The sequence below is a fragment of the Sorex araneus genome, chromosome 3 (genome assembly GCF_027595985.1).
Source record: "Sorex araneus isolate mSorAra2 chromosome 3, mSorAra2.pri, whole genome shotgun sequence".
Taxonomy (NCBI): Eukaryota; Metazoa; Chordata; class Mammalia; order Eulipotyphla; family Soricidae; genus Sorex; species Sorex araneus.
The window spans coordinates 1061463-1075358 of NC_073304.1; the positions used below are offsets into that span (position 1 = coordinate 1061463).

Here is a 13896-nt window from a genome sequence, read left to right on the forward strand (position 1 = left end):
TAATATTAATAGTTTTGTATGGGCATAGCAAGAGATGCATTAAGCTTTTAGAATTGCTCTCCTGGGGCCATCTCAATCTCAGACTACAGTGCTCAGGCCAGATTAGTCTTTCCTATCCCTAGCAGGGTCCTAGTCTCGTCATTACTTTAAGATCATGACAGCACTTGTCCATGATCAGACTCTTAACTTATAGTTAAGAATGAGGCACTTTGTCCAGACCCATCTCGATGCCAGGGTAGCACATAACTTACCACTTGCCCTGGGTCTGTCTCGTCCCCCGTTGGGACCCTGCCTTTTAGAGGGCTAGGAACTGAGGGCAACCAAGGCTACAGTCAAGAAAGCAAATGCCCGGGAATTAACAATATTCAAAGCCAATTAAATCCCAATTGCAAAGGCATATTAATAAATGTCTTTCTTTGTCCATACAAAAAGGACTTGCTCTGAATAAGCTATGCAAAGGACTCAAGGAGAAGAGAAAGACAGTATTTACAAGTCAACAGAACACTAAGAAAGAAGCTGCAAATAAACACAGAGGAATGGGAGCACTGTGACGGGAGTAATCCAATAAACCTAAACTACCTGAAGCTATGTAATCCTACATACCTACCCACTGTGCTATCACTCCAGCCCCCGCTGTCCATCCCTTTGACCTGTGATTTGCGTCTTTCACTTTTTCTGTGTAGCCTTGTGACTCTTGTTGAAAAATGACTTTTGATGCCAGAAATGTGGCAACTCTGGAAATCAGATTCTCCCCCGACCAGGGCCTGCTGCTATTTGTTTTACTTTTATTTTTGGTTTTTGTTTTGAGGTCACAGTCAGAGATGCTGAGGGATCACTCCTGGCTTTGCACACAGGAGTTACTCCTGGAGGTGCTCAGGGGTCTAGATGGAGTGCCGGGGATCGAACTGGGGTCAGCTGTGTGCAAGGCGAGGGCTTTATGCGCTCCGGCCGCCTGGCTTTGTGGTACTTTTGGTGAGCATTTTTGGTGTTTGATTGCTGTTGGTCATCTCCGTGCCATCTCCGTGCCAAGGGTCACGTGAGGCAGAAGCTTAACGTCTCCTTGAGCGGTTTCTAACTGAGCCTCCCTGAGTTCTGAAGTGACGGGGGTTCAGTCCAGGCGTGAGTCCATATATACTCACACATGCGTATGCAAACACACACACACACACACACACACACACACACACACACACTGCACTAGCTGGGGTTCTTGAGGGCTTCCCGGGGGTCAGCTCAGCCCTGGGTAGAGACTTGGGCACACTTCCAAAGGCTACCAGCGGGGGCAGCCCCACTCCGTCCCGCTGCCCGCTGCCCCCTTCCTTCCCAGGCGCAGCTAATGACTCACTTCTCCCTCCCGGAAGTTCCTCCCTGGGCGGATTGTCCCAGGGAAGTTATGCATTAGAACCTCAGGGCGAGCTGGTGACCCGGGCAGGACCTCATGTCAGCCCACACCCACCCCTGCCCCACGCCGAGTGCTCCACTGCTCCGTGGGTTAAGGGGCTGCCCACGGTGGGAGCCAGCCAGCAGCCGTGGGGGCCCAGACTCAGCTGATCCCTGCAGCTGGTGAAGGCCAGGAGCCCCCTGGGAGTGATGGGTGCTGAGGACAGAGACTGGGGTGTGCTGGCTCTGGGCATAGGTGCCCCATGGCCCCCTGGATGGAATGTTCTAGAAATGCCTTCCCTTCCCCACTCCTGCCTCCCCTGACCAGAGGACCCTCTACTGAGCCTGATCTCTTCAGAGTGCCCCCGAGGACTCTGCCCCCCAGATCCTAGGGCAGGCAGGGGCGCCACTTTCAGGGCTCATGCCAGAGTGCAGGGGACCTACAGGGCTGCAAGCCCGTCAGGAGAGGACACGGGACACGGGAGACGGGGACTCCCAATGGTGAAGAGCTGAGGCAGGGAGGGGTGATGGGCAGAGACATGGAGGGATGGGGAGGACACGGGGGGGGGTGGGGAGGACACGGGGGGATGGGGAGGACACGGGGGGATGGGGAGGACGGGGGATGGAGAGGACACGGGGGGGATGGGGAGGACACGGAGGATGGGGAGGACACGGGGGGATGGGGAGGACACGGGGGGATGGGGAGGACACGGGGGGGATGGAGAGGACACGGGGGGATGGGGAGGACACGGGGGATGGGGAGGACACGGGGGATGGGGAGGACACGGGGGGATGGGGAGGACACGGGGGGGATGGGAGGACACAGGGGGGATGGGGAGGACATGGGGGGGATGGAGAGGACACGGGGGGATGGGGAGGACACGGGGGATGGGGAGGACACGGGGGGGATGGGAGGACACGGGGGGGATGGGGAGGACATGGGGGGATGGAGAGGACACGGGGGGATGGGGAGGACACGGGGGATGGGGAGGACACGGGGGATGGGGAGGACACGGGGGGATGGGGAGGACACGGGGGATGGGGAGGACACGGGGGGATGGGGAGGACACGGGGGATGGGGAGGACACGGGGGGGATGGGGAGGACACGGAGGATGGGGAGGACACGGGGGGATGGGGAGGACACGGAGGATGGGGAGGACACGGGGGGATGGGAGGACACGGGGGGATGGGGAGGACATGGGGGGGATGGAGAGGACACGGGGGGATGGGGAGGACACGGGGGGATGGGGAGGACACGGGGGGATGGGGAGGACGGGGGATGGGGAGGACAGAAAGCACGGAGGGGGTTTTGGGGTGCACTGAGGCCCAGGTCAGGTGCGGAGGGGTGGCCGTACTGGTGGGACTCAGGCTCACAGAGGTGTCCCCGTCCCCTGGCTGCGCAGAGGTCAGCCCGAAGGCGTGTGGATGTCCCTTTCCGCGGCGGCCCAGACGGAGCACACAGAGGCAGTGAGTGTCAGAGATGTATTTCAGGCGTCCCACATGCCGCTCCAGGGACTGCAGAGCCACCGTGGGCAACAATGTGGCCTGGCCCCATTCCCCGTAGGGCCCCAGGGCCCAGTTTTGCGCCGACCCAGCCAGGGCGCCTGGGTGCTGGGCCTGTGCAGGCTTCCCAAGAGGGGGGCCTTCTCCTGCCACAGCAGAGGCGTGACACCCCCCCCCCCCGTTAGACAGTCCAGAAGGGCCCCATGTCCCCAGCCCGAAACACAGCGGGCACGCCGGGGCTCAGCGAGGGAGCCCAGGTCTCGGTGCTCTGTCCAGGGAGGCAGGCACGGCTGGGTGTGGGTCCCTGCCACCACCTGCTCTGACGGAGAGGAGTGGCCCCTGGGACTCTCTGGAGGGACCCGGCTGGCGAGGCACGGGTCTGCGCTGGGCTGTCTGCACTGCCCCAAGCACTGGCCCTGTGCGAAACCCTGACAGCAGTGACCGGTCCTGCAGAGGCAACCCAGGCTGGGCTCAGCGGTCAAGCTTCACCCCTTGCCCCCAAGCCCATGCCCAGCGGGAGGGGCAGCCTGGGGGATGCAGACAGGATCTGAGCTGGGGCCACGAGGCAAGCGGGGCTCCCTCGGGTTGGCGGTGACCCCACGCCCCTTCCTTCTCTTCAGCTCTGGCCAGACCACTCGGCCCCAGGGGGAGACAGGCCCGGAGTGGGGGAGCACGGCCAGACCCCCTGCCCGGCCCGCACCTCAGCACAGTATTCTCCAAGGAGCTTCTCGGGGGCCCGCACCCGGGGCCGGCCAGGCGGAGGCGAGGCCGGAGGGTTGGAGGTAGGAGCCGACAGCAGGCGGCAGCCAGGGACTAGCCGACCTTTATAAGCGAGAACAGGGGCTTCGAGGGCTCCTGCACGCCCACGCTCACGTCCAGGATGCTGCGGATGCTCTTGGCGTCGCTGCTTGACAGGTTCCCCTTGATGGCCAAGATGGCGCTCAGGTGGGCTTTGCTGGTGAGGAGGAGGCGCCGTGAGGGGCCGCGAGTCGGCTGCGCCCTTGCTCCCCTCCTGGCACGGTCTCCCCTGCACTCTGGCCTCGGCTGCAGTGCCCAGCGCCTCTGCAGGGGAGGCCGCCTGCAGCTGCTCGGGGTTCGAGCTCAGGCGAGCCCGCGGGGGCACAGGACTGCCTGTCTCACCCGTTTACCACGGCACCCACCAGGCGACCACTAAAGAGCGCACAGATGCACGACTAGGCGGGCACCGGGCATGTGGGCACATGAATGAGTGGATGAAGTGATGCTCGGGCGAAGGAAGGGTGGTGGGGAAACGAATGGACGGGGGAGGGTGGACAGATGAAGACGGATGATGGGTGGGTGGGGGGACGGAGGGTGCGCGGACAGAAGGGTGGGTGGGTGAGCCACAGACGGAAAGAGGAAGGGGTGGACGGGATGGATGGATGGATGGACGAGTGAGGGGAGGAAGAAAGTGATGGATGGGGAGGAAGGGGAGGAGGAAGGAAAATATGAATGGGCAGATGAACAGGGTGGGCCCACGTGCTCACCTGAAGTCGGGGTACCAGGTGGCGTAAGTGGCCACTGCGATTTTGATGGCGTTAGGGTCCTGCAAGCGGAGGATCTCGGCCAGCGTGAGGAGGGCCTGCTGCAGCCACGTGGCGGGCGACCCCTGTGGGCACAGGCGGGGTTGGAGGGGTGCGGGGGGTGACCCCTGTGGGCACAGGCGGGGTTGGAGGGGTGCAGGGGGGCGACCCCTGTGGGCACAGGTGGGGTTAGAGGGGTGCGGGGGGCCGACCCCTGTGGGCACAGGCAAGGTTGGAGGGGTGTGGGGGGGGGCGACCCCTGTGGGCACAGGCAAGGTTGGAGGGGTGTGGGGGGGCGACCCCTGTGGGCACAGGCGGGGTTGGAGGGGTGCGGGGGGGCGACCCCTGTGGGCACAGGTGGGGTTGGAGGGGTGCGGGAGGGCCGACCCCTGTGGGCACAGGCAAGGTTGGAGGGGTGTGGGGGGGGCGACCCCTGTGGGCACAGGCAAGGTTGGAGGGGTGTGGGGGGGCGACCCCTGTGGGCACAGGTGGGGTTAGAGGGGTGCGGGGGGCCGACCCCTGTGGGCACAGGCAAGGTTGGAGGGGTGTGTGGGGGGGCGACCCCTGTGGGCACAGGCAAGGTTGGAGGGGTGTGGGGGGGCGACCCCTGTGGGCACAGGCGGGGTTGGAGGGGTGCGGGGGGGCGACCCCTGTGGGCACAGGTGGGGTTGGAGGGGTGCGGGAGGGCCGACCCCTGTGGGCACAGGCAAGGTTGGAGGGGTGTGGGGGGGGCGACCCCTGTGGGCACAGGCAAGGTTGGAGGGGTGTGGGGGGGCGACCCCTGTGGGCACAGGCGGGGTTGGAGGGGTGCGGGGGGGGCGACCCCTGTGGGCACAGGCGGGGTTGGAGGGGTGCGGGGGGCGGGAGGCCCCTGTGGGCACAGGCGGGGTTGGAGGGGTGTGGGGGGAGCGACCCCTGTGGGCACAGGCGGGGTTGGAGGGGTGCGGGGGGCGACCCCTGGGCACAGGCGGGGTTGGAGGGGTGTGGGGGGGCGACCCCTGTGGGCACAGGCGGGGTTGGAGGGGTGCGGGGGGCGGGAGGCCCCTGTGGGCACAGGCGGGGTTGGAGGGGTGCGGGGGGCGACCCCTGGGCACAGGCGGGGTTGGAGGGGTGCGGGGGGCGGAGGCCGGGCGGGCAGGGGCAGGCTTACGTGCTGGGTGCAGAAGGCCTGGATGAGGCTGGCGCTGGCCTGGATCTGCGCGGCCAGGTCCAGCTGCTGCTCCGCCGTCTTGAGCACCAGGCGCCGCCGGGTGAGGCCGAGGATGAACTCCTTCACCAGGTGCAGGTGCACCTCCTCCAGCAGCTCCTGCGGGCGGCCGCCGTGAGCCCGCCAGCGGGGCTGCCCGGGCCCTGCACCCCGCGCCTCCAGCCCCTGCTCACCTCCCGGAGACTGGCGTGCAGCCCAGAGAACTCGGGCAGCGCCGCGCCCACCCTGGAAATGATTTCCTCCAGGGTCTCCATGGACACGCGCTGGCGGCTCGGCAAGAGCCTCTTGAATCGCGGCTGGGACAGAAGAGGCTGAATGTCAGGCCACATCCTCACCGGAAGGGCCGCCTGCCACACACACACGCACACACGCCACACATGTACGCACATGTACGCACAACACACACTCATATACACACGCCACACGTATACACACGACACACACTCACTATACATACACTCATATACACACGCCACACGTGTACGCGCAACACACACTCACTACACACTCATATACACACGCCACACGTATACACAGGACACACTCACTATACACTCATACACATGCCACACGTATACACACGACACTCACTATACACTCATATACACACGCCACACGTACACACACTACACACTCACTACACACTCATATACACACGCCACACGTGTACGCACAACACACACTCATATACACACGCCACACGTATACACACGACACACACTCACTATATACTCATATACACATGCCACACGTATACACACGACACTCACTATACACTCATATACACACGCCACACGTACACACACGACACACACTACACACTCATATACACACGCCACACGTATACACACGACACACTACATACACTCAAACCATACACAGGCATGCACACATGCCACACACACACAACTCATATACACGTGCCATACACACAGACACACATGCACACATACAATACACTCTCACCACACAAACACCACATACACACACGCTATATTTATACAGACAACACACACCATACACACTGACCCACTTACACTGTGCACAAATGTGTCACACACACACACAGAGCCTGTGGCCCAGCAGGGGATCCCGGGGCGCCGGGCAGAACTCGGTCCCTGTCCCCAGACGGGAAGTGGGGCAGGGGGTGCCCTTCTCTGGGCACCCACTTCACTGCCCCTAACGTGAACAGATCCTGCATCAGCCTGGCTGTGGCCGCACACGTGGCCCGGGCACTGTGCCAAAGCAGGACCCTGCAGAAGGGTGGGCAGGGTGCCCGCCCGCCAGCCAGGGGCACCCGGGGAAATCTGCCTGGCACGGAGCGGGGGGTGTCTGGACTCCCCACAGGAGCCCCTGCAGGCCCACCCACCTGCAGGTCCCCAAACAGGTCCTGGAGCAGCACGTCAAAGCCGTGGCTCTTGAGTTCAGACAGGGGGCCCAGGTGGAGTTTCTGGAGGTTCTGCTGGGTCTGCCACTTCTGCTCCAAGGTTGTGCTGGGGGAGGGAGCAGGCGTCACCCCCGGCCTTCATCAGCCCCTTGACTCAGTGGTGAGAGCTACACACCCGCTTCTCACGCCCTTTATCCCGCCTCTCCACGCCCCCGCCCCCGCACAAGCTACCCCCCAGCTCCCGTCCCGCGTCCCCCTCACCGGAACAGCTGGCAGTTGTTGATGTTAGCCATGACGTTGGCCCTGTAATTCCTCAGCTGTTTGCAACTCTCCAGAAACTCATCAAAAGTGCGCTGGTAGCTAGGGGGTGGCGCACAGGGTCACGCAGAGACAGGGATGCCAGGGCCCTCCAGGGAATGCCTCCTTTGCCCCCTCCTCCCAGACGCTGCCATAGCAGGGACTCTGCTTAGATAAAGGGGTCCCCCGAGGGTGGGCAGGAGGCTGAGCGATCCTCAGGAGGCAGGACTCACAGGTTGGTGGACAGTTTGGGGGGGCAGGGATTTGGGGGATCACACGCAGTGCTCGGGGGACCCTATGTGGTGCCTGGGGCCGACTGAGTTCTCTGCAGGGGCAGCGCTATCCCTCCGCCTGCCGCATTGGGGTGCCCGCCCGCCTGCTCCACCGCGCGCTCCCGCCGAGCCCGACCTCCGCAGGAACATAGTCAGCTCCGACAGCAGCAAGGGCTTGATCTGCGAGCTCAGGTCCGGGGTGATGCTCTTAGCTTTGGCCTGGCCCTGGGAGAGGATCTGCGGGGTGAAGCACCTGGTGAGCTGAGAGATGGGAGCGCTCCTGGACCAGGGTGGAGATGGGGCGGGGCTCGGTGGAGATGGGGCGGGGCTAGTTCTGGTGGGCGGGGCTCGGCGGTAAAGGGGCGGGGCGGGCTCCCGTGCCCATGTGAATGCTGCGCTACCTGCATGATGTCAATGGCCAGCTCGCTGTGGCAGTGGCCGTCCAGGCACGGGGGGGCTATATCCTTGGCCCAGCGAGGGGACTCCACCTCCAGGGCTCGGGCCATCAGCACCCTCACATTGGCCTGAGGACAGAGGGAAGCTGGAGCCATCACCCTGCCCCCATCAGTCCCGACTGCAGGGCCGCCCTCCGCCCCACCCCCCACCCCGGCCGCGTGGGACTCACCACCTCGTTGGCCAGGAATGTGGCTTCCAGTATCTGGACCTGCCTGGGGGGCAGAAGGCTCCCCAGCTTCACTCCCTGCAGTTCACTTGCCAGCATGGGGCTGTTGAGGATGTCACTGTGGGCAAGGGGGCTGGCCTGAGGCAGTGGCACCCATCTGTATGCCACAGTCCCCTCGTTGTCACTTCCCACCCCATCCGCGGCCAGAATGCGGTCCCCAGCCTGCTGCGTTTCAGCTGACCCTCTGATGGCTCCATGGGTTCAGGCAGACACCCTCCTTTTACCCTCTTACCATATCTGTCTACCCCAAATGGACCGTGCCCCCTACTCTGCCCCACATCTCTCTCCTCCGCTGCCAGAGTCTACTCCTACCCCTGGCCTCTGCCCTTTCCCCCAGAGCTCCTGGCACCCTGCAGGGCTGAGCCACCCTCCTCCACCCTCCACCACGCCCCTAAAACCGACAGCAGTGTTCTCTCTCCCTCCCCTCTCCCTCTGTCTCTCCCTCTCTCTCCCTCCCTCCTCCCCCCACCCTCAGCAGCTGGCGTTGATGCTTCCAGAGGGTGACCCAGAGCAAACAGGAAGGGCTGCCCCCCATACTGTCCAGCTAGGGCGTCTCCACTCACTCGCCTGGCACCTCTGTGGGCCCCTGAGTCCCCAGAGACAGTCCAGCCCTGGCACTTCCTGAACAGCTTTTGTCAGTGGAGGCTCAGAGGGCCCCAGCCCCTTCCCTGGTGGACACAAAGCTGAGTCCCTTTGCTCCCCACGTGTCTGGCCACACGGGCCTCCAGCTGAGGGACCTCAGCACCCACCAATCCTGGGACCTGGCCTCAAGGTCACTCGCTGGACAGGAAAACTGAGAAGAGGTAAAGTGGGGTGTTTCCCTGTGAGTCAAAATAAGGAACTGGCTCTGAGCTGCCCGGCTTTCCCCTGCCCAGCCCTGTGCCAGTCTCCTGGTGCCCGGGGGGTTCCTCATCCCCATGCTCCTTCCTCCAGCCCTGCCCCCACCTACTGGAGGCTGCCTGGCCACCAGCAGAGTCTCCGAGATCCTGGGCTCTGCTCCCAGGTCTCCTGCCCTGTCTTTCTTGCAAGCTCTTCCCGGGGAGCAGGGCAGCCCCTGGGACTCCCCACTCGGCAGCATTTCTGCAGGGCATGTCACACGTGGTCGAGCTGTGCACCTTGCTGGCACCTCCGGGCCCGGGGCCGACTCTGGCTCTCTTAAGGAGTCATTAATGACTCTGTGCACAGGGGGTCTCCCCCAGCCCCCAGTAACCCTGCACGGGAAGCCCCCATGGCCATACCCAAACCCAGAGGTGCTCAAGGCATCAGCCTCCAGCCCCGGAGAAGATCCTCTTGCGGAGAACACCCCGTCCTTCTCTGAGACTCCCTTGCCTGTTCCCACCATGAGCGGTTGAGGAGGGATTTTGGGTCCTTCCTGTCTCCTCTCATAGCCCCTGTGCCCTGCTTGTCACAGTCACCTCCCCTGTCCCTGAACTGGGGGTTCCGGGAGGAATGTGGAAGCCCACGCCCTGCGCAGTATCTCAATTGTGAAGGTGGTCGGGACCCAGAAAATTAAAGTGCAGGGGCCTGGGATGTATCTCCAGGGACAGGTGCGGGTCTTGCGGGCGAGAGGCCCTGGCTTGGGCATCACACAAGCGTCACCGGGACGCTCGAGGGACTCGGGCAATCCTTCCATGCGGCCAGCCATCCTACCCCTCACACCTCCACCTCACAACCCCCGCCCCCTGTCTGCACTCTTCCACCGAATTGGGTGGACGCCGCACAATCCCCGCCCCCTGTCTGCACTCTTCCACCGGATTGGGTGGACGCCGCACAATTCCCGCCCGTGGGCCAGTCTCCCGCCAGGGGACTCGGCCCAGCGCCCCCCCCACCGCGGCGACCCCCGCCCGACCCCCGCCCGGCCCCTGCCCGGCCCCCGCTCACTTGGGGTAGAGGTTCCGCACCCAGAGCAGCAGCGTGTAGGTGTCCCGCTCGCACAGCTCGAACTGGGCCATGGCGGCCACGTGCGCCGCGAAGTGCTGGTGGTAGCTCTCGGCGTAGACCGCCACCACCTGGAACTCGGCGGGGAAGAGCGGCTTGAGCCGCGCCACCGCGGCCTCCAGGGCGTCCTTGGTGGCGCGGCCCATGTGCAGGAAGACGCGCTCGGCCTCCGAGCCGCCCGCGCTGGCCGCCTGCGCGTCGGCCGCCGGCTCCCGGCCCAGCCGCTCCTCGGCCTCCCGCGCCACGTCGCGCCGCCACAGGCGCAGCCAGCCCCGCGGCCGCGTGGCCTCGAGCGCGGGGGGCCCGGGCTCCGCCTCCGCGCGCCGGTCCTCGCGCTCCTGCTCGGCCAGCACGGCCAGGGCCTGGCGCAGCCGCGCGGGCGCCACGTCCAGGGGCCGCCGCAGCACGGCCAGCACCTGGTCCCGCAGCAGCACGTACAGCGCCTCCACCTTGCTCTGGCGCCGCACCAGCTCCTCGGCGCTCGCGCCGCCCGCCGCCGCCGCGGCCCGCAGCTCCCGCTCCAGCGCCAGCAGCGGCCCCGCCGCCTCCAGCCGGCCCTGCTCCAGCGCGGCCTTCAGCTCCTCCACTGCGGCAGAGCGGCGAGGGGTCAGCCCGCGCCCCGCGCCCCGCCCGCGCGCCCCGCGCCCAGCGCCCCGCGCCCGCCGCCCACCTGCGGGCGTCCGGCCCGGGGGCGCCTCCGCCGCGCGGGGCTGCCCCTTCTTCTTCCGCCCCTTGCCGAACACGTTGAAGAGGGTGGACAGGCCCTTGGCCTTCTTCTCCTTCCGCGAGGCTTCATCCTTGTCCTGCGCGAGGTCCCCCTCAGCCTCTGGGGCCGCGCCCAGGTCCTCGGAGGCGGCCTCAGCCGGGAAGGCCTCCGCCCGCACCTCGGGGGCCCGCTCGGGGAGGTCGAGGGCGCCCGGGAGGCCTTGGAAGTAGGTGGTCATCTTCAGCATCCCGAGCTGCGGGCGACAGGGCCGGGCGTCACAGCATGCTGGGCCTGTGCCACGAGAGCTCGTCCGTGCCCACTGGCCCCTGGCAACAGCAGGGAGGAGGGCGGCGGGCTCGGGGGGCTGCTGCCATCAGGTGGGCCAGGACAAGCAGCCCCTCTGTGGCCTGTCTGCCCCGGGGAGGGGCGTGTCACGGCAGACACGGAGTGCTGGGCTGGAGCCCACCTGAGAGCAAAAGGGGTGCTGGGGTCCCCCGAGCTGTCTGGGCCAGGAGCCCTCCCTGGGATTCCTGTTCGCCCCGAGAGGGAGCCCTGACATACTGTCACTCCTTCACTTTCTGTGACTCTTCATGTCCCTCCAGGGGGCCGGCCTTTCCCTGCCCACCTGACACCAGGTGGCCTGCTCCCCGTCGTACCCACACTGGGCTCAGCCTGGCCAGCAGCACCCAGAAGGGAGCAGGGCAGGCCCGGGCCGGGAGGGAAGGGGGTGGGAGAGCTGAGAATGGGGAGCGGGCGGGCGGGAAGGGCCAGCCTCCCTGGTAACTGGGGTGACGGTTACCGCCGCACCTGCCCTGTGCCCAAGAATAAAGGGGTGACTCATGCAGCAGGATGCCATCCATCAGCCGCAGCCTGGAAGGCCGGACACGGGGACTGGGGGGGGCTGGAGGCACGTTAGTCACCAGTGTCTGCCCGGCCCCCGGGCTTCTCCCCTGACTGTCCCGGGGCCGGCTGGGGGCCTGCAGCCTGAGCTCCTCCTGGGAGTCTCGCCAAGGGCACTGTGGGTGCTGGGGTCCCCTGAGCTGTCAGGGCCAAGCAGGGGCGCTCTGGGAACCAGGTGGAGGCCTGGAGGCCCCTTCGCCCCGCCTGTCCATCCTGTGTCCAGAGTCCGCGGCTGAGGGAAAGGATGCCCCCTGCACAGTCCAGAGACCTGAACAGCATTTGGACCACCAGGTTCCCTTCCTCCCCAGCCTCAGTTTCCCTCTGGGGAAATGGGTGCACGCCCTCACAGTGCTGCTGAGGGGGTGTGGCAAACCACACAACCAGGTAGCAGCCACGAGTGGCCCCCAGCCCAGGAGAGTAGCGGAGGGCGGGAAGACCAGGCCCGGGCTGGACACCGACAGGAAGGGGCGGGCAGACTGGCCGCAGGCTGCCACCCTCTTAGAGCCCCGCGCTCCTCCCGCGCGCCCCTTGCCCTCCTTTGGGGTTCCCGCGCCCCCCCCCCCCAGGCCGCAGGCGGCTCCTGACCCCAGCACGACGCTGTCCCCGCCCGCCCCGCGCCGCGCCGCGCGGGCCGGGGTCTCCCGCGGGGCCAGCGGGAGCCGGGCGCTCCTTACCTTGTCGCCGCCGCCGTGTCCCCGCCGCCGCCCGCGCCGCCACAAATAGTCGCGAACCGACCCCGCCCCCGCCGTGCCCGCCCCCGCGGAAAACCCGCGGCCGCCGGCCCGGGCCGGCCCGGGGATGCCTGGTCGCTGCGAAGAGCCGGTCACCGCCCCGCCCCCCGGGGGGCAGGGCCGCCGACGCCGCGGGGGGCCAGTACCTGGCCGCCCCATCGTCTGCTGCCCCTTTGTCCCACGAAGGCCCCCTCCCCGTGCTCGGACGCGGCGGCGTCACAGGAGCGGGCCATCACCCCCGTCAGCGCCCAGGGGCTACCCGCCCCCGCCCTGGCCGCAGGGACCCAGGCAGCCGCCCTCGGTGGAGTTCAGGAGCAGGGGTCCGGACTTGCGGGGGTGGGGGGAATGAGGGCAGCTCCCCCAAACGCTGAGGCCCCACCCCTCCCTGGGCTCCAGCCCGGCTGACCCTCACCCCCAAACTCTAGCTGTGTAACAAGCCTCCTGGGCCTCAGTTTCTCCACCTCCCTGGTTCTCTGGGTGCTGGTGACCCCCATCTTGGTCCCTGTCCCTGTCTCACTTGGGGTCATCCTACTCTCTGGACAGGACCTTCCCCCAGGGAACTCCTCCAGCCCTGCTCTCTGTCCCCTCCCTGAGGGTGGCCTTGGCAGGGTGGACATCATCCATCTGTTCTGGGGGTGTCTGCAGGGAGAGAGGGGGCCTCAGGGGTCAGCAAAGGGGTACAGATGGGGGTGTGAGGCAGGCCCCCCAGTCAGGCCCCAGGCCCAGCAGCTGGGGCGGGCTGGGAGGGACGGGGCGGGCGGTCCTGGCGCGCTGCCTGGCCTTGTGCAAGCGCCAACCCCAAACATTGGGAAATGCCGCGAGGGACGAGGGGGGTCAGCTCCCAGGCGGCTGTTCCTCGGCTGTCCCTCGCAAGGGGCCAGCCACAGGGCAGCCCATCTTGTCCCCAGTTGCCCCAGGGGCTGAGTCAGGGTGTGGGGTCACACCAGTCACCCCCTGAGCCCCCTAACCCTTAGCTTCAGTCCTCTGAGCACAGGACAGCGGGGAGCGGGGGGGCGGGGGCGGCAGAGGGTCTTACCCACCTTAGCAGACGCACAGAGCTGCCCCTCGCCCTCAGGAGGAAAGGGAGCACTGCGCTCCTCCCCTGACCCCCACGGGGGAGGCAGCGAAGGTCGGTTCTACTTCCCCCTCCTCCAGGAAGCCTTGTGGGTAGCCAGGCTCCCCCAGAGCTGGGGCGGTACCCCCCCCCTTAAGGCAGGTGGTGCAGGAGGTCAGGAAACCTTTGCCCAGACACAAGGATGAAGGGAGCTGAAGGCGGGCGCTGGCTGCGTGCCCGCGGGGAACTGCCACCCATCCTGGGAGGCGTCGCTGCAGGGATGCATGGACGAACGGA

The 13896-nt window shown here is 66.1% G+C and overlaps 1 protein-coding gene across 1 annotated transcript; it reads right to left on the minus strand.

Annotated features, from left to right (window-relative positions):
* Window positions 1–3137: 3137 nt before the first annotated feature.
* On the minus strand, window positions 3138–12778 carry TNFAIP2 (TNF alpha induced protein 2). The gene is made up of 13 exons (XM_055130214.1): window positions 12692–12778; window positions 12489–12623; window positions 10879–11167; window positions 10152–10794; window positions 8214–8328; window positions 7990–8112; window positions 7725–7825; window positions 7281–7379; window positions 7002–7125; window positions 5806–5928; window positions 5576–5731; window positions 4390–4511; window positions 3138–3839 (listed from the first exon to the last, which is right to left on the minus strand). The coding sequence occupies exons 1-13, from the start codon at window positions 12776–12778 to the stop codon at window positions 3698–3700; spliced, it is 2259 nt and encodes a 752-aa protein (XP_054986189.1). The 3' UTR covers window positions 3138–3697.
* Between the last annotated feature and the right edge of the window lie 1118 nt (window positions 12779–13896).